General features: G+C 30.5%; 1 protein-coding gene and 1 long non-coding RNA gene across 2 annotated transcripts; one reads left to right on the forward strand and one right to left on the reverse strand.

Annotated features, from left to right (window-relative positions):
• Positions 1 to 321: 321 nt before the first annotated feature.
• Positions 322 to 21,417, forward strand: LOC115883996 (protein TIS11). The gene is made up of 2 exons (XM_030902425.1): positions 322 to 561; positions 20,123 to 21,417. Exons 1-2 carry the CDS (start codon positions 502 to 504, stop codon positions 20,816 to 20,818), a joined length of 756 nt encoding a protein of 251 aa, XP_030758285.1. The 5' UTR covers positions 322 to 501; the 3' UTR covers positions 20,819 to 21,417.
• On the reverse strand, positions 16,915 to 18,454 carry LOC115883997. The gene is made up of 3 exons (XR_004050486.1): positions 18,268 to 18,454; positions 17,678 to 17,966; positions 16,915 to 17,177 (listed from the first exon to the last, which is right to left on the reverse strand). It is a non-coding gene; the product is annotated as an uncharacterized LOC115883997 (long non-coding RNA).
• Positions 21,418 to 23,231: the final 1,814 nt, after the last annotated feature.

Below are 23,231 nucleotides of genomic sequence, written 5' to 3' on the forward strand. Positions count from 1 at the left end.
ATTGTACTATACCTGATATCGCGAATATTCTTGATATTTAAAAAACAACCGTCATACTTAAAAAATTACCTCTCTGTTGGGTTAATATTTATGTAATATTGTCTAACGGCAATCTTTCTCTTGTCATATGTCTATATCGCCAGCGGTAATTCAGCAAGTAGTGTGTAAAATAAATCAGATTTAAAATTAAAAAAAATAAAAAATATGATACCTACTGAATATGAAATCACATCGGCAACGCCAGAGTAAAGCTTGTTCCCCACCGCGAGTTCTGTGAGTGGTGGGAGACCGCCAAACAACCACGACGATACCCGATTCCCGATTGAGCGGAATCGGCCAGTCACGAAATAGCATTGCTACAGGCAGCGCGCGATCACTGTTTGCGGAATAGCGCCGTGTTTTTTCTATAGCGTAAATCGAGTCAGCGAGTTTCCAGTCATACAGTATCGTTGTGTTGTGATAAAATATAGTAAATAGGTGGCTGTGCTAAAAAATAGGATAATGTCTACAGCAATAATGTCCCAGAATGCCATGTACGAGTTTGGAGAAAATTTGATGAAGGTAATAACCAAGCTTTTTTTGTTGGAAGGACGTAAAAAAACTTGTTTACATTTCTTATACTACCTGCTTTTTTTTAACCACCTTCCTAGGTCGGTAAAATGGACAGGTAGGGATTTAGAAACCCCTATTTTCCCGTCAAGGTTAGGCATGTCTTTAGGAAACCGGCTTTATAGCAACAGGTTTGTCTTAGTTCAAGATGGTGTTGCGATCAAAGGGCAACATATAATTTTCTATTATGTTAATTGGCATGTAAACAAGTTTTTTTTTATTGATAACAAAGGGCGTTCAAGTATTATGTGATAAATAATGTTTATACTTTTGTGGGGTTCATTTCTTGAAAAAAATTGTGTCTTTTTCGCCACAAATCTACATACCAAAAATGTTATTCTTTGTAAGCACCTACTTGACCAAAATAACGTATATTTATTTTTATTTTAAGCGAAAAACTCTCAAAATAGGCGAAGAATTTTTTGTTTCCCCTTGACAATATAGTTAAGCATATTTTTTTTTTCGAAAAATTTATTAACAATTTTGAACAGCTCCATACTTGCCATTTGTTTCTAGTAAATTATTTTGTTAACGTATTGTTTTTCAAATCGTTATCACATAATGTTTTAAACAAACTGCTGGTATTTTTTACTTTTAAGATAAAACTACACATAATATGCAGATAAGGTTGTATTTTAAAACGTTAAATTGTTTGTATATCTGTTTCTGTTAATATATAATAACTGTCGGTTAACTGGATGTTATTTTTTGCGCATTTTACACCTAAATATAACACAGTACAAAGAAACATATTCATAGGCGTATTTTTAGTCTGATTGTTTTGGCGAAGGTCTTTTACCTCTTACATAAAAACTTTCCTAGAATTTTCGATATTTGTTTGTTGATACACACAGTCAAAAACACCTACCAAAGATATTCTTATCTTGTGTTAAAATATTTTATAAAAAACAAGGGTTCGGAGGACATTCGAAGAAAGAGGTATTCAATAATTTATATTTATTAAATTAAAAATGTTCCCACCATATCTGAAAGTTCAGAAGTTAGTGTCACTGATTATATAGTCTGTATCTTTTTTTAAATATTTTTTGTTTTTCTTTATCATTAATGGCAAAATAAAAGACGTTGTTTAGAATATAAGTTTCTGTTGGAGTTACGAAATATTAATTAAAAAAATTAACATAATTTGTAGGTAAATAAATGCTTTTTTAACAAATTAATAGTCGAGGATACCCCTCGGTCATGTCAAGGGGTAAACCGCTGATGTATTTTGCTGTGCAAGATTATATGAAATTATTGGCATTACTCGTGGTATTAGTGATGGCATTATTTGGCATTACCGTGGTATTTTTTAATTAAGATTTTAATCTCCCCAAAACAAATAACAAATACATAGATAGTTTTTTTTGTGGTGGAAATATAGATTCTTTTAATTACAAAATTAATAATAATAATGGTAATTATTATTAAAAATTTTTATTGCTTGTGCAATTATTATAGTTAGCGAAAAAGTACTGACAAAAACTTTTTATTATCTTGGTCAAAAAACTACATATGTCAAAAAACTACATATTAAGCTGATAAATACATTGGGAAAATATTTTTCAAACTTACTTTAAGTATACAGAATTTTTAGCAACTTAACAAATTTAACTGTTATATTTTGGCCGGTATTAATACAAACATAAAGGCATTAATGTCAATCAAAGTCATTTTGTTTCTTTATTATACAGGGTTGTTGTTTATTAATATCAGAATTTTGTATATATATACATATATTTTTTTTGTTTTTTTTTGTCTACGTTCAAGGTAAGACCTTTTATTTTGACATTTTATCTTACTGATTTTAACTGACTGTTTTTTATGTACTTAAAGAGTCTGAAAAAAGACATATACTGTCGAAACGTCGTCATAAAATAAAATATTGAACAAACTCTAGTAACATCTTTGCAACCCCAACGACCTAAACCCAAGAATAAAAAGAAAAAATATATACATGTATAAAAGAAATGAAGAATATTTCTTTTCTATATCTGTTCCTCTTAATTTCATTAAGTATTGAAAATTAGTTATCTATTAAGTTAGATAAAAAAATCAATATAAACTGATATCGATTTTTTGGGTTGCGAATTAAAAATGAATATGATTTTTATTGATGTACATACAGGGTGATTCACGGCCAATCGAATTTTTTTGAAAATTTACATTTTTGAATAAAGGCCTTATGAAAATTTAGATTTTTGAATAAACCTGATCCATCTGTCTTAAATTATTTTTAGCGTTACATTGTTGCTGCTTCATACTAAAAGTGGTAGTATATTATTACATTTTTCGAAAATACTTTCATATCTCATAAAGTTTCTGTTATAGTACTAACCTATGCCCTCTGTTGGATCTTTAATTTACACAATTTGTTACTCATTTTACTAATGCTGTAATAGATTCTTATTAAGTCTCGATCTCAGAACTACGTTGTGTCGTTGGCGAAACTACCAAAGAAACAATAATAGTTGTTAGTAAGTACCGTAATTTAGTAAATAAAGTCACAAAATTGACTGCTGTATGATTTTAATCATATAGACATCATAGTTAGAAAAAATTATGTAAAAAGATGTCAAAAATTAAAAAGAAAACCGCAGCGTACGGCTGCTCTTCGCCTGGTGAACAATAGGTGTAGGTTCATTTAATTGTTTTTGCATATTGTTGGGCACCACTTAATTTAAGCCAAGTTAATGTGATTTTAAAAAAATTAAGATAATTACCACCGGCTAAAGATGTTCTGTTATGATATATCTCAAATTAAAACACCAAGATTTAATAAAAAAAACTACATTTATTAATAATTAAATAGGTTGAAACTCCAGTTTGAAAGCGAATAAAAAAAGGTCATTAAAAATATACAATAAATTTATGTTATTTTTTAATATTTAAACTTAAATTAAACATTAGCAACTAGAAATTACCAAACGTAATCGTTGTGTTTAAATTTAAGTTTTATTAAAAGGTTTCAATAAAGTAAGAAAGTTGCAAAAAAGATTCTAAAACAATACATAAATGAGTACTTAGCTTTTGCTCTGAAGCTGTAGTCATTTAGTATTGGTTTACCAAAGATATTTTATCTTTGTGATTTACCATTGTTCTTGGGCCCATATTATTGCATATTGTTGGGCACCACAAAATAAACGATATATTAACGGAAAAAATAAACAATATATTAACTTTTGTAAAATACATTAAGTCTAATTTTTTTAACTCTTGACACAATCGAAGGTTAAAAAATGTACACTCTGTGTAATATGCATTAAAATACAAACCACGGAAATAAAGTGACGGTCCTTTATATACATGTACTGATTTCTTTCGAAAATCAACAACTATCAAACTATGATCCCTTCCCCGACCCAAACGGTACATTGTGAGACAGGAAATTGTAGAGAGAAACATGCCCTATAACAAAGGATACAACATTTTAATGAACAGTGCTTTCCATAAAATCAATAAAATGAAAAATATACGAAATAATATACATGTACTGATTTCTTTTGAAAATCAACAACTATCAAACTATGATCCCTTCCCCGACCCAAACGGTACATTGTGAGACAGGAAATTATAGAGAGAAACATGGCCTATAACATAGGATACAACATTTTAATGAACAGTGCTTTCCATAAAATCAATAAAATGAAAAATATACGAAATAATATACATGTACTGATTTCTTTCGAAAATCGATAACTATGAAACTATGATCCCTTCCCCGACACAAACGGTACATTGTGAGACAGGAAATTGTAGAGAGAAACATGCCCTATAACATAGGATACAACATTTTAATGAACAGTGCTTTCCATAAAATCAATAAAATGAAAAATATACGAAATAATATACATGTACTGATTTCTTTCGAAAATCGACAACTATGAAACTATGATCCCTTCCCCGACACAAACGGTACATTGTGAGACAGGAAATTGTCTAACGTCTAAGTAAAGACCTGATAAGCAAAGACAGAAAGAAGGTCAAAGTTGTAGAGTGTTTACTAACAGAGCATTATATGCCTAAAATGGATCTAAATCTGATTTTATTGACGTACAAAGCCATCTGCAGATTTTGTCAATCTGAAGAAGGACGCAACACATTTTATGTCGGTGCGACAGCCTGGTAAATGTGCGATTCTTTGTACTAGGTAATGGTAAGCCATTGATAAAGGGTATATAGAGGGTTTAGTCTCCAAATTTCTAGACTTTTTGAAAATTATATAGCACTGGAGGATGTAACCTAAATATCAGTAAAGGGCTAGTATATATATCATATCTTTATATATACCCAGTATTTTATATAAATAAACAATAATTACTTTTGAATTAAATTCTATGACATAAGTTTAAAGAAGATTTACATTTGACCCAGTTAAATTTCAATCTTTTTAGCACATGGTCCTAAAATATCTGATTTATAATAGGAAGAGTAATAATTAACGAGAGTTAAAGATGCCTAAATTTTTTTATTTAACTGTCAGCGAAAAAATATTATTCCTGGCCTGGCAAATGTTGGCTATTTAGAAATCTCTGTCATTTAAAAATAGGTCCTATAAAATTTAAGGTTTCATTTTTATTGCTCAGGGAATTTCAATGCCATAAAGCTTGAATACTGATGGCAGACGACACAAAGGTTTACCGTCTACAAAGTTTGGTTGATATTTCTTTTGTTAAAATTCGTTTTACTGGGTAGGTATAGATTGGCAAACTTTCTCTAAAAATGTTGGTTCTAGTAGGTATACATTAGAAAATAAATTTAAAAAAATATATATTTTTGATGTATGTATAAGAAAAAATTTCTTGCATTTTACTTAGTAATTTAGATAGTCAGGTAAAAAAAGATGTTTATACTAGTATTTCGTAAAAAAAATAAACAATATTATATTAACTTTTGTAAATTACAAAGTCTAATTTTTTAACTCTTGACACAAGCGAAGGTGAATGAACACACAGAACTCAGATGCAAAAAAAACGCAACAGAAAGATGTTTGGTCAAGTTTAACGCGGACCCCATGGGCCCCCCCTCTGTATTCGCCACTGTACCTTGGTTAATGTTTAAGACTCTTTTATTATTCTATTATATTTCTTTATACCTAATTAAATATGTATTCGTAAAGAACCAGAGGATATCTGAAGGTTATGAAGTTAGTGTCACCGACAGTAGTAACAAATTCGAAAATTGTATTTTTTTATAGCGGGGCAATAGTACAGTTTTATTTTTATTGGTATTTTTATTTATTTTGTGTATAAAAAGCATACGCTTCTAAAAAGTAAATAGGTATATTTTTTGTTTTCATTTTCATATACCTACGGGTTAAAAACCGGTTTTAATAAAAATATATTTTTTCGTATTCTGCTCTGTATTCTGTTTAGCTCACAAATAGCCAAGATACCAATATAAAAATATATTTTAGGAATTCTCAAAAAGAGAAATTTAGACTATAAATAATTTACTGAAATTATCATCTAGGAAAGAAAAGTTGTCATAGGTCGGGATTTTTATGTTTTACTTTCTATTTCATTTACATTAAATTATAAATAGATACCTAGGTATATTATGTGATATTTATTTATTTTCATTTAGATTTTTTTGTTAAAGCATTAAAATTAAATGATTTTTAAATTTTTACTTGTTTTATTTTTATTATTTTAGAACCTAACCATATATTTTTATATATAGTCTGATCAAAAATGTTATGGTAAACAATATTTTAAGTGATGACAGTTAAATAAGTGGGACAGATTTATTTTATTAGATTTAATCTAGGATTTAATTTAACTGTCAACGTCAACATCCAAAGCCAGCTTGATAAGAAAACTTTCTGTGTACCTACCTATATTATGTAGAAACCGCTGGAAAATTTCTGTACACTAATACCAAAGTAATGCCAAAAATTCAAATTAAATACCGAAATTTCTTGAATAATACCCACTAGTGCCAAACTAATTCCAATGTAATATCACTAATACCACGAATAATGCCCAAAAATTCCAACTAATACCACTAATACCACGCGTAATGGCAAAGATGCCAACTCATAGCACTAATACCAAATAATGCCAACATCTTGTCACCAAAATACACCAGCGGTTTACTCCTCGGTATTTTTTTAATAATATTTTTTAAATTTGTCAATTAGGTTTGCCAAATTTTAAAATAAGTATCAAAGCAAAACCTTTGAAGGCGGGTAAAAGGACAAATAATTCACAATCTTTAAGTTGTTTAATTTAAATTTTAATGCTTAAAAAAGCAAGAGGGGCGACATGTTTCGGGAATTTAAACTATTCCCATCATCAGGCCCAAAAGCTAAAACAATTACAGAGGTCAAATTTATAAAATACAATCACAACAAGTTAAAAAGTCAAAATTTTTTTTTACAAAGTCAAAAAGTTATATCTATCACAAAAATTGTTCAATCACAGATAACAATATGGTATGCTAAATTTGAAAAATTAAAAACAACTAGACCAAAATCATAAGGTGTGGGGAGCCGTATAATCAGCTATAATTAGATAAATTGAAAGAAAAAACGAACAAGGCAATAATCAAATCATACCTCAATGCACAATTCAAAGAAATTTCCTTAAGCATTAGTTAAATGTATTTTGAGTGATATATTTTTTATTTATTTTTTGTATTAGTAATGTAAGTTGAGAATTAATTATTTCAATGTGTATATGCTTCAATTTTGTAGGATAAACTTTTTTAGTTATGTTAGTTAGAAAGTTAGTTAAAACTTGTTAAATTAAAACTGGTTTTATATTTAAATCGGGTTCGAAAATGTCATGAAAAAATTTATATAAATATCAATCTGATATACCTACATACCTATATCCTATATAATTTTCAAAATTTTATTATTTGGTAAAAAAAACATTGTTTTACGTATAAATTAGATTTTATCACAAACGCACATTTACAGAAACGTATACCCTAAACGTCTGTTATTTTACCTCTACTTAAAATGAAAAAGAAAAAAATATTTAGAATATTTACATATTATTTTATTAACAGTGATATTGGCATATCTATCACTGACACTAACTTCAGAACCCTCAGATAACCTCTGGTTCCTTTGAAATACATATTTAATTTGATAAATCAAAAATTTTGATCGAAAAAAACGGCGTCCAGTTGACTTGGAAATAACGATCGATGGCATTCCCCATATATGATTTTACGTATAAAAAGTGACAGCGATCTTCATTTCATAGCCATCACTAACGCCGCTTTTTCGATCATATTGTATATAGATAGATAGATATACCTTATTTATTTCCAGTGTTACTATACTGTAGAACACAAAAATAGCCCAAATGGGCATGGGAACATTGTCAAAGAAAATTAAAATAGAAAATTTTACACATAAAAAGTACAAAAGTGTAGGTAATTACAGTTAAGATATATATATCCTCCTAACTAGGGTTTTCAAATCGGGATCCCTACCCTAGTTGTGTTTATCCCCGAACCCCCGATATTAAATCCCGAGAATCTCTAAAAATGTAAATGCCCAACCTAAAATGATTCGACCTTATACACTTTAGTCTTTCAAAGATCATATATTTTATTTATACTAAGCAAAACGTAAATATCTAAAAGTTATATTGCCGTGTTTGTTATATTTTATTTTTTTGCAATAAGAATTGGGTATTTTTTTACTTACTAAATCTAATTGTTACTTTGTTTTGTCTATTTTAAAAAAGCTCTTTTCTCATTTTCTATTTGATATACGCAGCTACATTATTAAGTATTTCTTTAGATTAAATTTCTGGTTCTGATAAGTCAATTCCGGGATCCCGGGATTTCAAAACGGGATCCCGGTCCCGAAACTTGGAAACCCTACTCCTAACGCTGTGAAAAACTCCAGCAAACATCGTAACAAAAACTAATTGAAATTGTATGTGCCTTTAAAAATACCTAAAATAAACCTAGAAATTTCAATAGCATCAACGAAAAACGAACATTTTACAATGCAAGTAGCATAATAGTTTTTAGACAGAAAAAAAACGAGACCAGACCCGTACTGAACACAAAACAAAACAAAAAGCAAAAGTAAAAACAATTACGATCGCCAAATCAAAAAGTAGTTTCTCTTTCGGATTTATGCGCCATGAAAGCAAACGGCCACAGTCGACGAACGTTTACTTTCTTCTTCTTTTCATCTTGTCTCTCTCTCTCTCTCTTCGTTATTTGCATTAACCACGACTACAGCGACACCCGGGAAAACAGCCGAATCATGCAAAAAGACGAACTGTTTAAGTTAGGAATGTTCTGGCCGAGGATAATATCGATAGTTTCATCACTTAGATGAGATTTAAAAGTTCAAGAAATGTGTGCCATCTTTCGTGGGGAGATTCCTCACGTAAAAATAAGATTTATTTTTCATATCAACATAATTTCGATTCAGCTTTGTTTCGTAGCTACAGGGTGTTAAAAGTCTTAATAATGTTTCGATTTATTATAATTAGGTAAGTACTTTTAGTGATTCGAATGAAATTTTGAGGGTAAAAGTTACTATAAGTACTAACATATTTTAATTCTAAAAAAGTGTCGATAAATTCATCAGGGACGTGCATATGGGTTATCACTGAAATATTTTTCAAAAAAAAAACATGTGCGCCACTGACTTTCTTTTGATATCAAAATTGTGTAGGTCGTTTAATGCCGATTTAAATTTATCTCTTGATAGTTTGTCGAATTCGGCCTCCTTGATGAGATAACGCAATTTTATTAATCACAATTAATAAAATAAAAGTAACATAAATTATACAGGGTGTTTCAAAACAAATGCGAAAAACTTCAGGGGGTGATTCCTTGTTCAAAATAAAGGGTAGTTTGCTTCATAAACGTTGGGTCAAAAGTCAACCATTAGGGAGATATTGCGGTACAAAGATGGCGGAAAAATAATGTTTTTATTTTTTATCTTGAAAACGAAAATAGATTAATAAAATTTTATGGAAGCATTACTGTTATGAAAACACACTTTCTGGTAATCTTTTCACTTTTTTAAAATGAGTGGAAGGGGTTGAAATAAACTACCCCTATCATTCTTGTTAACGAAATTTAAAGAAAAATCTTATCAAACACATGCAAAAAAATTAATTTGGATAGTTTAGTTTGTTTAGAAACTTTTTTATCTCTTGTATTTTTTTGATAAAACTCACCGATTTGAAATTAAAAAATTTGAAATTAAAAACATTTTCTGATAAAGAATCTAGTGGCCTGCTGTAATTTTTTTAGGAAAAAATCTAGTCGGCCGCTGTTACTTTTTAGGATGTTCCTAATACTATTTTATTTGACATTACTCTACTGCAATACGTTATTATCTAGATGATTATTATTATCGTTATTATCACTAGATTCTTAATCTAAAAATGTTTTTTGTCCTGACATGTAATGCTTTACATTTTATTTTTTAATTTCCAATCGGTGAGTTTTATCAAAAAAACACAAGAGGTAAAAAAGTTTCTAAACAAACTAAACTATCCATATTAAAGCATTTGCATGTGTTTGATAAGATTTTTCTTTAAATTTCGTTTACAAGAATGATAGGGGTAGTTTATTTCAACCCCTTTCACTCATTTTAAAAAAAGTAAAAAAATTACCTGAAAGTGTGTTTTCATAACAGTAATGCTTCCATAAAATTTCATTAGTCTATCTCTTTTCGTTTTCAAGATAAAAAATAAAAACATTATTTTTCCGCCATCTTTGTACCGCGATATCTCCCTAATGGTTGACTTTTGACCCAACGTTTATAAAGTAAACTACCCTTTATTTTAAACAAGGAATCACCCCCTAAAGTTTTTCGCATTTGTTTTGAAACACCCTGTATATTTTGCCTAATTTATTATTAAATATTATTACTGTTAGTTAAAAAATAATGGTATTTAGTATATAAGATAATTAAAAAACCTAATTTTAAAAAGTTTTAACATTCTGTAACTCTAAAACTATGCGTTTTTTTCATCATTTTTGATGATGAATCAACGAGTACTTATCTAAACCTTTCGCAAGTTAATAATATTAATTTGTTTTAAAGGTTGCTATTAGACTTGGATCAAGGCAAATTAATAAAATTGCGTTTATCTTATCAAGGAGGCCGAAATCGACAAAATATCAAGAGACAGGTTTTAATCGGCATTAAATTGTTTAAACTATTTCGCTAACGAGAGGAAAAAATGTCAGTGGCGCACATGATTTTTATAGAAAAATATTCCATTGATAACCCATATGCATGTGTATGTGGTGAAACACTTTTTTAGCTTTAAGATATATCTCATTTATATAGTAACTTTTACCCTCAAAATTTCACTGAAAGGAACGCTGAAAGTATTTGGAAGAAAATTATAATCGAAAAAAATATTATGATTTTAACCGTACTTTAACGCCCTGTAGCTACGAAACAGCAGAATCCAACCTATGTTGATATGAAAAATAAATCTTATTTTCACGTGAGGAAACTCCCCAGGAGAGATGACACATGTTTTTTGAAACACCCTGTATAATTTAGATCATTTCTGCACGGCAAGGGTAGATTATGATAATGAAAATCATTAATAAAAAAGTATTTTAATGCTATATTACAAAATATAACGTATGATAAAAAAAAACGACGTCCAGGACGGCTGGGGAATGACAATCTCTAGATGTCATTTATTAAAAATTGATAAAAAACAAATTTATATAACTAATTAACACTAATTATAGACAGATTTCAAAAGGATATAATGTTTACAGACACGACTCTATTTCCAGAAAATTTCTTTTCTCGAATTTTTAACTATATCATTTAAAAATCATTTTTACTCAATATAAAAATACATTGCAACATTCATAAGATCAACTGGCACTAAGTACCATTAAAAATACAGAGTACGTGCCAAGTAATTGTGTCTAAGGCTTGACCTAGCTAAAATTATATCGATTGTCATTTTCCAGCCGTCTTTGACACCTTTTTAGCCGACTATACCAACAGGTATGTTAGGCTATTAAGATATATATAAATACAAAATATTTTTATGGTGTCTGTCTGTCTGTCTGTCCGTCTGTAACGCGATAACTCAAAAACGCAAACCGATTTTAACCAAATTTGGCACAAAAATACTGTGGCACCCGAGAATCTGGCCATTAGTTTTTGGTGGGAGTGAGGGGTTGGTAGGGGGGTATGGGAGGTTTGGGTTAAAAATTTTAATAAATCGTAACTCCAAAATTACAGTGGCTAACGAAACGCGGTTTTCAATTTAAGATTTGGAATAATATTTGCAACAAAATTTGAAATAACATCAAGATCAGTCAAAGTCGCAGTTTTTGAGATAATTGCAACTAAAAGAACTGCCTACCAACTTTTTATTAACATATTTTAGTATAGGCGGCTCTACGTGCCTCCCAGCGCCAATTTTTTTTATGTATGGTATTTCTAACAAAAGTAGATAAGTTATAATAATTATTTAATAACAGAAGTACTAGATACGCTACCGACACACATAAGACAGACGCATTATTTTTGACAAGTAAAATAAAAGCGAAAGTGCAATAAAAATGTATTCTTAAGTGAATTTCATAATTGATTGGTTTACTACACATAACGTATTTTATATAGTTACTTAAACCATTTTATTACATTTTTCTGTAATTCGCAATAATGTCACTGTTACTTTAAATTCTGAAACAATATATCCTAGATTTACTACCTCTGGACAAAACCAATTGTAGAGTAAATAATAAAATTAAAATTACACATAAAATTGCCTCGAACAAATCGGTAAAATGTCAAACCAAATTGAGATATATCAATTTAAACGTCAAACAGAACTGTCAAAACGGAGGTTCGTGATGTCAATTCTGTCTCTTGTGTATGACGACACGGATATCATTATTCTTCCTTGATTCCTTAATCTTTTGATTCAAAGCAATAAACTATAATCCTTCTGTATACTTTATATGCATAATGATTTGAGAATCTACATTATAACACTTACACTGGCTTTTACATTTAGTAGTTTTAGAATTGCTTTTAGATTTAATAAAATACATAATGGCTATTGTTCTTAAATTATTTATATACTTCTTGTTTGTTTATAAATAATAGAATATTTATAAATATACCATATATTATGTAGCACATGCTTGACAACAAACTAATGTCAGTTGCAATTTGCAATGTCATTACTTAATAATTAATGAATTCGCAAAATATACCATTAATTATTTTTTAATGAGAACTCGACACTCCATCAAGTGTTTTTACGAAATTTATTACAATTACTTTTTAAAAATTCAGTGATGTTTTTACAGAAAATATTTTACATGCTGCCAGTTTACTACATCTAAAATAAAGAATTATTTTTAATAAATAATCACGAATTATTTTTATTTAATAACTTTAGTAGTCTATCCATCGAGTCAAAGAAGATTTCGACATGACTATACAAAAAGTAACCTTTGAAAGTAATAGAAAAGTAATAGTTAATACAGTTAGCCTATGAATTAAAGTGACAGATGCAACTGTCATTGTCATAGATCCTCTTGTTAAGGACGGATTCATGAACAGACGGTTAAAGAGATATGACAGTTGTTATATTTTTATTTCAATTCAAAAGTAAATTGTATTATCTGACTTCGCTACAGGGTCGGTGTTATGTATGGAAACAGTCGATTATTAGGTAAAATATAGGAGGTACCGCAAAAAGTTAAGATGTACTTAAACAGCCGTTAAACGGTAGCCTACTAAAATGCCGTTAATAGATGTTGTGACGTCGTTCATGTCGGCGGAAAGTAATGCCTAGCCATAAGCATATTGCAAGAGCACCTGTGGCGCCGTGGCTGAGGCTATCGGTTCGTAAGTTTGGTCCGGGGTTCAAATCTCACGCTGACCAAGACTTTTTTATATATTTTTTTGCTTATAGCGTGATCTTATTGCATTGGTTTCACTCTTTTTGGTTGGATTGGTTTAGTTATTTGGCGGGTTGGTTAGCGTGGTTATTTGGAGGGTGTTAATTCATTGGTTAGTTGGTTATTTGGTGGGGTAGGTTGGTTTTTACTAATTTATATTTGTTTTTTATATTTTTTTATCAGTGTCGAGGTTAGTTGCGTTGGTTATTTGGTGGGGTGGATAGCGTTGGTTAGTCCTTATAAAATTCCTATATTTCACAAAGGCGTCAAGTGCGTCACATCAACGACGTCATACCTATTAACGGCATTTTAGTAAGCTACCGTTTAACGGCAGTTTAAGTAAAACTTGCTGACCCTCGCCTAACTTCGTACGGTCTAACAGTGTGGTATGGATGACTGATTGACCAATTGATCTGGAATGATAGAGACCAATCGATTTGACTGTCATTTGTTCTCTATATTTCTGTTTACATTTCCATTCAAGTATTTTATATATATTTCAATAACTTTCTAGATTCGAGTAGCTATTTCCCCACTATTTTAAGTTGAATTTCTGTTCTATAGTCTCTAGTATATCACTGAATTGGAGATAATTATTACAAAATGCGTGCGCGATGGGAGCTATCAATTGCGGAAGAGGACAGACTTCCAAAATATAAGCTTGACGACGTGAAACAGTTTACTAAAAAATCATTCCAGACTAATATAAGGTGTCTTCACGTCTTGTGTGGATAGGCAAATTTAATCGGGCGAGAGTTTTTTCATATAGTTACTCATAACTATATGAAAAACAAGCATACATCACGACATTCTTACATAGGCGTGGCCCCCCCTGATCAGCATAAATATAAATAATAAATAAAAAAAGACCTCAACGAAAACCCCCAAAAAATACCGTTGGAAAAGCTTTAATAGAAATATAAGGAAAATGTTACTTTGCGCACGCTCGTATAAAAAAAATTCGCCTGCGACGCTATTTTTTTCTCCCTTTCTTTTTTTTTTTTTGATTCGTATACTTTAACTCTGGCCCCTAACCCCCTCTCTTATTAAAAAGCCTGGTCACGCCTATGCATTCTTATAGTACCTAAGTACTCTTTGCTGGTAAATAAATTTACCAAACCAACAAAAACCACTTGGTATCAGATCAGAGGAATAATATACATATTTCCTAGTATATTTCGATACATTCACAGAAAAAAATCGATATATCTGGACATCTCTATATTAGGCCCCGCTATATCTTTGTTGATGATTCTCCGTTTCCTTTCGTATCCGTTAGTTCTTTTGTAAATCGTAGATAATTTCATCCGATGCGGCTTTTCTTCTGCCCCAATTCGTCAACGATCAGCTGATAGTGCCGCGATTGTGGGTACCGTCGACAAGTCTCGTTACTTTTTACCTCGTTATTCGTTATGTCATCGGTAATTGTTTGGAGAAATGAGGAAGTACTGTGTGGAGAGCTCGGCTGAAAGTTACCAAGCGCGGAACAAATTGTATGTCAAATTTATAAACTGTATTTAACTTATTTTTAAACAATTACCACCATTTACCACCCAGCTACATCGAAACGTCGGTTCTCGATAGTTCACCGAAATTAAGCGACGTTAGACGATGCTAGTGGATGGACTGTTGTTCCATGGCAAGACTCTAAAATCTATTGACACACACCTGATGTAGCTTAAAGCTTCATTCAGACCCTCCAAATTAGTGGTTTCAATTAGCGTAGAAGTTTGTTCCTCTAATTTCAATGAAATAATTTCTTGTAATTTCAGAACGTCAAAATTAGTGGTTGTAATTTTCAATTAGTAGAAAAAGTTAACAAACTTTTCCCACTAATTATACTTCTAAATTAGCGGGTAATGTCATTTTGGTTTTTGATTATCATTCAAGAGAAATTGTGATTAAAAATGAAATGTATATTGTTTTATAAGCTAATTATTGGGTTTTCTCTTAGATTAAGAATAAAAATAGATAGAGCAAGTCATTCATAAATTCACAAAATCGAGGTGCCTACATCGTTTTATCGGTGAGTGCCCCCACTACCATAGTTTATGGACAGCGGGGTAAAGAGGAAAGTGGTAGGGGAGTTTACAGCGGAAGAGCATCAAAACAGAATTTAACCTTGAGATTCATTGATGATAGTAAAGTAAAAGCCAGAGATATAGAAGTAGGTGGTTAGAGGCAAAGATAAAATATTTTTTAATAATAAATTTTAAAAATATGTTCATGCAATAAAACTAATAAATTATTATAAATACATAATAGTATATGCTATAAAATATTTAACAAACACTATAAAAAATTTGTTTATTAAATATTCAATAATTAAAAGTTAGATATAATTAAAAGATATTATACGTATTGTATATCGTATAGTGATTGATAATTGATAAACTAAAATGTTAATGGATCTATTATATAAGATGTCTTGTTATTTAGATAGTATTAATTACAAAAGAAAAATAGATGCATGTGAATAACTATTTTTTATATTAAATATCAGTAGATATTATTTACAATAATAATATAATTAATATAATGTATAATTAAAAAGCACAAAATTCATCTTTTCCTACCTATACCATAAATATATTCGGTAATTTTAAGTGGAAATATTAGCACAAAAACTAAAAAAAAACAATGTTCTGTAGTTTTCAAATTCATATTAGTAAGAGAGTAATATTTTGACCAAACGAATTCTCAGTGTAAGGATATTTACATACCATATAATTTTACATTAATTAGGTATTAATCATAACACGATATTAATAAAAAACACAAGTGTTGTATTTTAATAATATATTTAGGGACTGAGTAAAAAATATAATATATGTATAATATTCTTACATTTACAGGTTCATATTAAATAAAATATTGTAACCTGAAAAAATATATATTTTGTTAAATGCCACTGTAAGGATCCAAGCAGAAACTAATTTCTCATTGGCTTTTTACTTGTTGACATATGTATTTGCATAACAGATAACATAGTTATAGCAAATAGTCTAAAAAAAACGGCGTCAAAGGCGGCTGAGGAATGACGATTGATAATTTAGCGAGGTCAATCTTAAACTACACCATTTAAAAATCATATTTACTTAATGTAAAAATAAATTACAACCTTAGAGCGCCTTTAAAAAATAGTACGAGCCAAGAAAATGACTTCTAGGGCTTGACCTCACTGAAATTATCATATTTTCATTCCCCAGTCGCCTTTGAAGCCGTTTTTTTCTCGATCGTATGGTTTCCTAACTTATTCAATCAATCAATCATTTATTTATTTCCATAAAACAATGTACAATTGTATAGGAATAGTCAATAAATTCTTAAAGCTAACACAAATATATAATACAAAATATAAAAAAACAAACACAACAGATCATAATAAAATTATCATATACGTAGGCCTCATATTATAATTTGCAGGTATTCCTCCACACTATAAAAGTTCATTCCGAACAAATCATTTTTTAAGTAAAAGTCTAGAATATGCGATTCTAATCACTATCATAATTTGTCTCTCAACAAAAGTAATTCTGTAGCTCTGCCTAGGGTTCACATCTCTCACTATTTTGCATAGTAGCATTACGTCAATTTTAAACATGATGTAAAGGACCAATTTCATATGCACTATGTAATTAAAGTAACGACTTCCACACCATGAATATCTTCACTTCCTAAAACAAAATATAAACATGAAGTTGGTGAATATAAATATCTACATTGAGTATACATTGTGAGCAAAATAAAATTGACGATCAATGACATTCACCACATAAATTTACATTTTATAAAATTACATAAATCTTGCTTTCAAAGCCAACCCTAACGCTGTTTTTTTTTCGATGGTGAGATCTTATACAACTATAGTGTAATTTTAGTAAAATAATATTAATATAATATATATTATATATATATACAAATCTATATACATATAGGGTAACACCTCTCATAGGACGCGAAGGCTCCAAGGAAAATGAAAGTGAATTTGTATGACTTGATTGATTTCTAAACCCTCCATTTGTTCTTTCAATACAAACTTCCATCAACAAAAATCCTTGAAACCTTCATATCGTATGAAAGGCACCACCCTGTACACTTTGAATCTGTGTATACATATTAGTATATAGTAATATTTTATATTAAAAAATTAAACTGTAAATATATATGTACTTACATATTGTGACGGAATAGGTATCCTAACAAGATCATAGTTCTTATCTCGTTATATGCAGGATCCTGATATCTTAATGTTAATTTCCTAGGTGATGTTGAAACAACTGAAAGACCACAAATCGCGACATAAATGGCTGTGAAAATCATCAGATTTTAAATATTTTCTTCAATTCCTTATAAAAAAATCAGCTGTTCTTGAGTTCTCTTTTGCTCGACTTTTTAATATTATGCTATGAATAAATCCTAACAGAGAAAACCATTTAATTTTTCTCTCACTATCTTTTAGAAATCTGAAATAAAATATTTATCTTAGTAATAGAAAACGTAAATAGGCATTATTTTACAAATGTAAACATACCAATTATAATTTATGTAAACATACAAATTATTTGTATTCATAATTAAATACAAATATACGATTTTAAATCGGACAATATTGTAACAAAAATATAAACATTACTTCTTATAATATACATAATATATTATATTCACAAAATTATATTATAAAACAAATAAACAAATTTTAACAAATATGGTAAATATTTTAGGTAAATAAAACGAGATGTTGTATTACCACAGAACAGTACTTACTTTTGAAATGACGATGTTTAAATTCTTTTATTCTCACACATTTTGCCAGTGTAGACCCATTTTAAATGCTAATTTTGGTCTTTTATATAAAATGAAACAATTATACATTAATAGTTTATTAATAGTTAAGAAATATGGAAAAATAAAAGCACGGCAAACAGCTGATCATGCCAATCAGCTGTTTATCGACAGTATTGACACTGTTGACCGCGTCCAATTCCCCTACTATAGAAAATACTATAACAACAGAGCGGCGTTGTCAGATTAAAAATTAATCCTAACAGCTGATGAAAAATGACGAAATTTACAAATATTTCAAGTTTATTTTTCTTGTAATCTTGACTGAATCTTAATAAGTACTAAATAAAATTATAAATGTGGAAATTTTGAAAAGTAGTAAGCTAATTATATTATTATTTTCTTAAGATTTCCCCAAAGTATACGTATACAAAATTAAAAATAAACAAAAGCGGAGAAATACTGGGCAACATACCAAACAATAACAATAGGATGTTGGCATTCGCATAAAATGTAAACAGTTCCCCTGTGGGTTTTCTCTATGGATATGATTGACTACCGCTATCTATCTATCAGTCTACGTGATAAAAACAATATATTATAGATGATTACAGCAGATTATTTAATATGTATATACTAAAAATACAAAACTAAACTAGAAAAAATCCAAAAAAAATAGTAAAAAATACACTACATAGTCTGGCGATAAAAAATATCAAAAGTATCTTCATAAACTCCAACCAACCTCATAAAATGTCTACGTCAAGTCGGCCTATCCATATCTCCAAACGACAAAAACAAATTTAGATAACGACAGAATGATTGACGAAAGAGGTGTATTTGTTCCGGATACTTTTCAATTCGTTCATTCTATAATGTGATTTTAGTTCAATTCGCGTTAGCAATTCACAATATAACGGTATATTTGAAAGTGTAAAACGGATTTTTTAGGCAAATTAAGTAACATTTTATCGCATGTAGATGTATATTTTATGGGAAGGGGAATCACCGCGATTCTTGAATTATAACTTATCGTACAGTCTCAGGGCTTTGACAAAAGCCAGTATCTAAGGCGGTTTTACAGAGGTTAGTTCTCCGTCTCCAATATCAGTCGTAACAAAGTTCTGGATGAATGCTTGTCGTTTCGGTGCACGGGTGTTTTGGTGTTTCCCCATTTTCCCCCACGGAATCTGCTTTTGCCATGTTTCTTAGCTTCAGCTGCTTAGTTCTTAACAGAAAATTAGTAATATGCCCTGTACAATTTTACTTATACGTTTTGAGTTCGAAAATTAATTTATTTTTATCTTATGTATTATATCAAATTATTACATATTGTTGCTGTGTACCTAGTACATAGCATTAGTCTATGCTGTGTACTAACGAATGATGAAAAATTATGACATACTTGGCAATATGGCAAGTAAAGTCTGTCCAACACGAGGTTCCCTGACCTGACAGTCACATATATGTCTTTCATTATTTGGATGTCTTAGTGAAATCTTCCATGACTCGTGTACAGACTATATCTATAGGTGAATCCTCATAGGTCATTTCCTCATATCTACGCATGTTCTACATGTGTACATGTGTAGAACATGACGCTGTAAAAAGAATTATTTATAGGCAATAAACAAGAAATTCTAGAAATAATTGGAAAGTGTTTGTGAAATTGGTATAAGTTAAATATAGTATAAAGGTGAAGATAACACGAGAGAACCTTTTTGGTGAAAAACAGTTCTTGATGTTGATAATAAAACAGTCTTGACTCAAGTACATTTTCTTTCATTAAATAATTATTGTTAATTAGTTTTAACATATTTCTTCTTTTTATTTCCAGAGTGGTGTAAATACCGACGGACCGTTGGCCGTGGGCTCATCGATGCGCCTCACGCTGACCAGAATGACCTCGACTCCCATCACCGCCAATCAGAACCTCGCCATGATCCTGGGCAACCTGACGCAGCAGCACCGCAAACTAGAACGCACCCAGTCTGCCCCCGCCCCCGGCATGCTCCCATCCGCCCCCCAGGCCGCCCTCAGCGCCACCACCGTCAACACTTCCCGCTACAAGACCGAGCTGTGTCGACCGTTCGAAGAGTTCGGCGTGTGCAAGTATGGCGACAAGTGCCAGTTCGCGCACGGCATGCCCGAGCTGCGCAGCCTGGCCCGCCATCCCAAGTACAAAACCGAGCTGTGCAGAACCTATCACACGGTGGGATTCTGCCCTTACGGACCGCGCTGTCATTTCGTCCACAACCAAGAGGAGGCGATGCAGCAGAAAGGTCCTTCGCAGTCCTCCAGCGCTGTTATGGCTGCGCAGAGGCCACGTCCGTCAGCTCTCAGTCCTGCGCTGTCGCTGGATAGTCCCAGTCCACCGTGCAGTTTGAGCCAGTCCCCCACCTCATCCCTGGGTTCGTTTTTTAGCAGCGAGCCCGAACTACCTTCCCCTGGACCTTTGGACGAGCAACGTTTGCCCGTTTTCAACAGGCTCTCCACAACCCCTTTGCTCACGTTGAACGACCTCATCATGTAGTGAGCGGTCTTTCTACGCTAAATATTTATGTTTATAGACACTTTTTCCTCAAGACAGTTTATTTAATTCAGTGTTTTTTTTTTATTTATATTACAGATAATTCTCGCCGATGGCGGAGTGATTTTGCTAATGTGTGATTTTAAAATAATAATAAATTTATTAATTAATAATTAAGAAGCGTGTTTTATACGAATGTTGATTTATTTGTCAGTGCAAGTTTAGGTTTAGTTTCAGTCATCGGTCTTGATTTCTTTAACATTCCGTGATTGAAGTTTTATTTATTATTATTTTCACCTTCTCATTTTGTTTATATGTGTGCCTTGTAGACCGATGAGAGAATACGATTTTTTTTGTTATTTAAATCATTATTTAATTTGTGTGTTTCTTTTTTCCATAAGTTTATGTTATGTAACTATTTTATTATAATTTATATGTAACTTATTATTTATACATTTTTGCAATATTTAGTTAGGATTCGACGATGTGCCTTAAATGGTCACATAAATCAGCTGCCCTCAATGGGTCTGCAATACCTGTATAATATTTATATTTTGTAGCTAATGTATTTCTATATCAATAAATTATATTTTGTTCTGTAACGGCGTTGTTTTGTTGTTCCAAGCCGATGCACAGACCCTGGCACTCCCTAACAGAGTACACCTACATGCTAATCCTACATATGGGTATCTCCATTTACCTGTCTACTTTTTTCCCTATGCTTATTTTATCAACCGGTTATATCACTACAAGAAAAATGAAATCCATAAAGGGAGTTTTCAAACGAAAATCAATAGGTTTTTTTCTTAGAAAAGGTTTATTTTATGGAATAGAATAAAATCTACTCAATTTATTTTCCAAAAAACATGACTGGGCATTAACCCATAGAAATGAATCTCTGGCTTTTTGGGTATTTATGCTGTATGCATTTTATATGTAAAATTATATGGGAAAATGTCATGGATATTCATTTCCAAGCTAACTGGACGCCGTTTTTTTTCGATCATACGGTATAATCAACTACAGTATGGTTTAAAGAAAGGTTACCAAAAAAACAGTCCAGTTGGCCTGGAAATGAACATCGATAACATTTCTCTTATAAAATGACCAGTGTTGCCAACTGCTAAAAAATGAAATCCCCTAGATCGATGCTTAAAATCCGCTAAATTTGATATTTTTCCGCTAAATAACTGGGTTTATAAATACATTATATATTAATGATATTGATGAAATTGCTTGTTATTGCTATCATTTAAAATTATTTTTAACTGAATAAATAAACGCAAGGTACTACTTGATATGTTAAAGTCTTTATTAACGGAGAAATACAAAAATAAAATTTAGGTATTCTCATTATTACCTATAATATCTAAAAACAACTCAAAAAAATAAAATAACAAATTCAAATCACGTATTTATAGTGAGATCTATATAAAATCAATCATCATGTCATCCTTATCATCATAACATTCTTTGGTACCTATTTTGTTAAGGACATCAAGAGGTAAGATATAATCATTGCAACACTTATCTAACTTTTTTAGCCCATATCTTACCGAAAGTATTGCATCAAAGTGGACTTGCGTTTTCCGCTAAAAAATCCGCTGGCCGCAACTGCTTATAGTTTTCCGTCAAATCAAATTAAATTCCCCTAAATCTAGCGGATATTCCGCTAAGTTGGCAACACTGAAAATGACATCGATCTTAATTTCATAGCCATCGCTGAAGCAATGCCTTCTATTAAAAGATCAGCCTGCGGGCGAGATTTATGACGTCACGCTAGTTAGATATAACGGATTAATAAATATGTTGTAGAATACATGGAAAACATAATTATTCCTCAGATTTTTGGTTTGTATTTTAAAAATGATATAGTTTAAATGAAATATACATAATATACAGTTAATAACTACAACATATATACCTATTTATAGTAATAAATACTTTGGCAAATAAATTATGAACCATACATATGCAGCAAATGTTTTACAATGTACAAATAATGTATAGGTACATAAGATAATGGGTAAAATGTAAATATATTTTAAATTTTGGGGTTTGAAAATCGATCTAATTTAACAAAAACATTGAATATCTACTAATAGTGATGTATTATTATTTGCATTCACAAAATTTATATGTATATTTTGCAAGTATCAATGTTCGAAAAATTATATTTACAAATAATACAATATTATCTAAAAAGGCGTCAGCGATGGCTATGAAATGAAGATCGCTGGCATTTTATATGTTAAATTATTCTAAAATTTTTGATTTTCTTGGGATTTTAGGTTCAGGGAAAAACGCTTGATTAAGTTTTCATTTGTTTTCATTATTTTTATTTGGTTTAAAAAAAAACGTTTCGGCTAACTATAGCCTTCACAGTGTTGTGTCATATGAGAAAAATAGTGTCGAA

This window comes from Sitophilus oryzae, unplaced genomic scaffold, assembly GCF_002938485.1.
Source record: "Sitophilus oryzae breed Bouriz unplaced genomic scaffold, Soryzae_2.0 scaffold_2008_pilon_pilon, whole genome shotgun sequence".
In the NCBI taxonomy this organism is placed as follows: Eukaryota; Metazoa; Arthropoda; class Insecta; order Coleoptera; family Curculionidae; genus Sitophilus; species Sitophilus oryzae.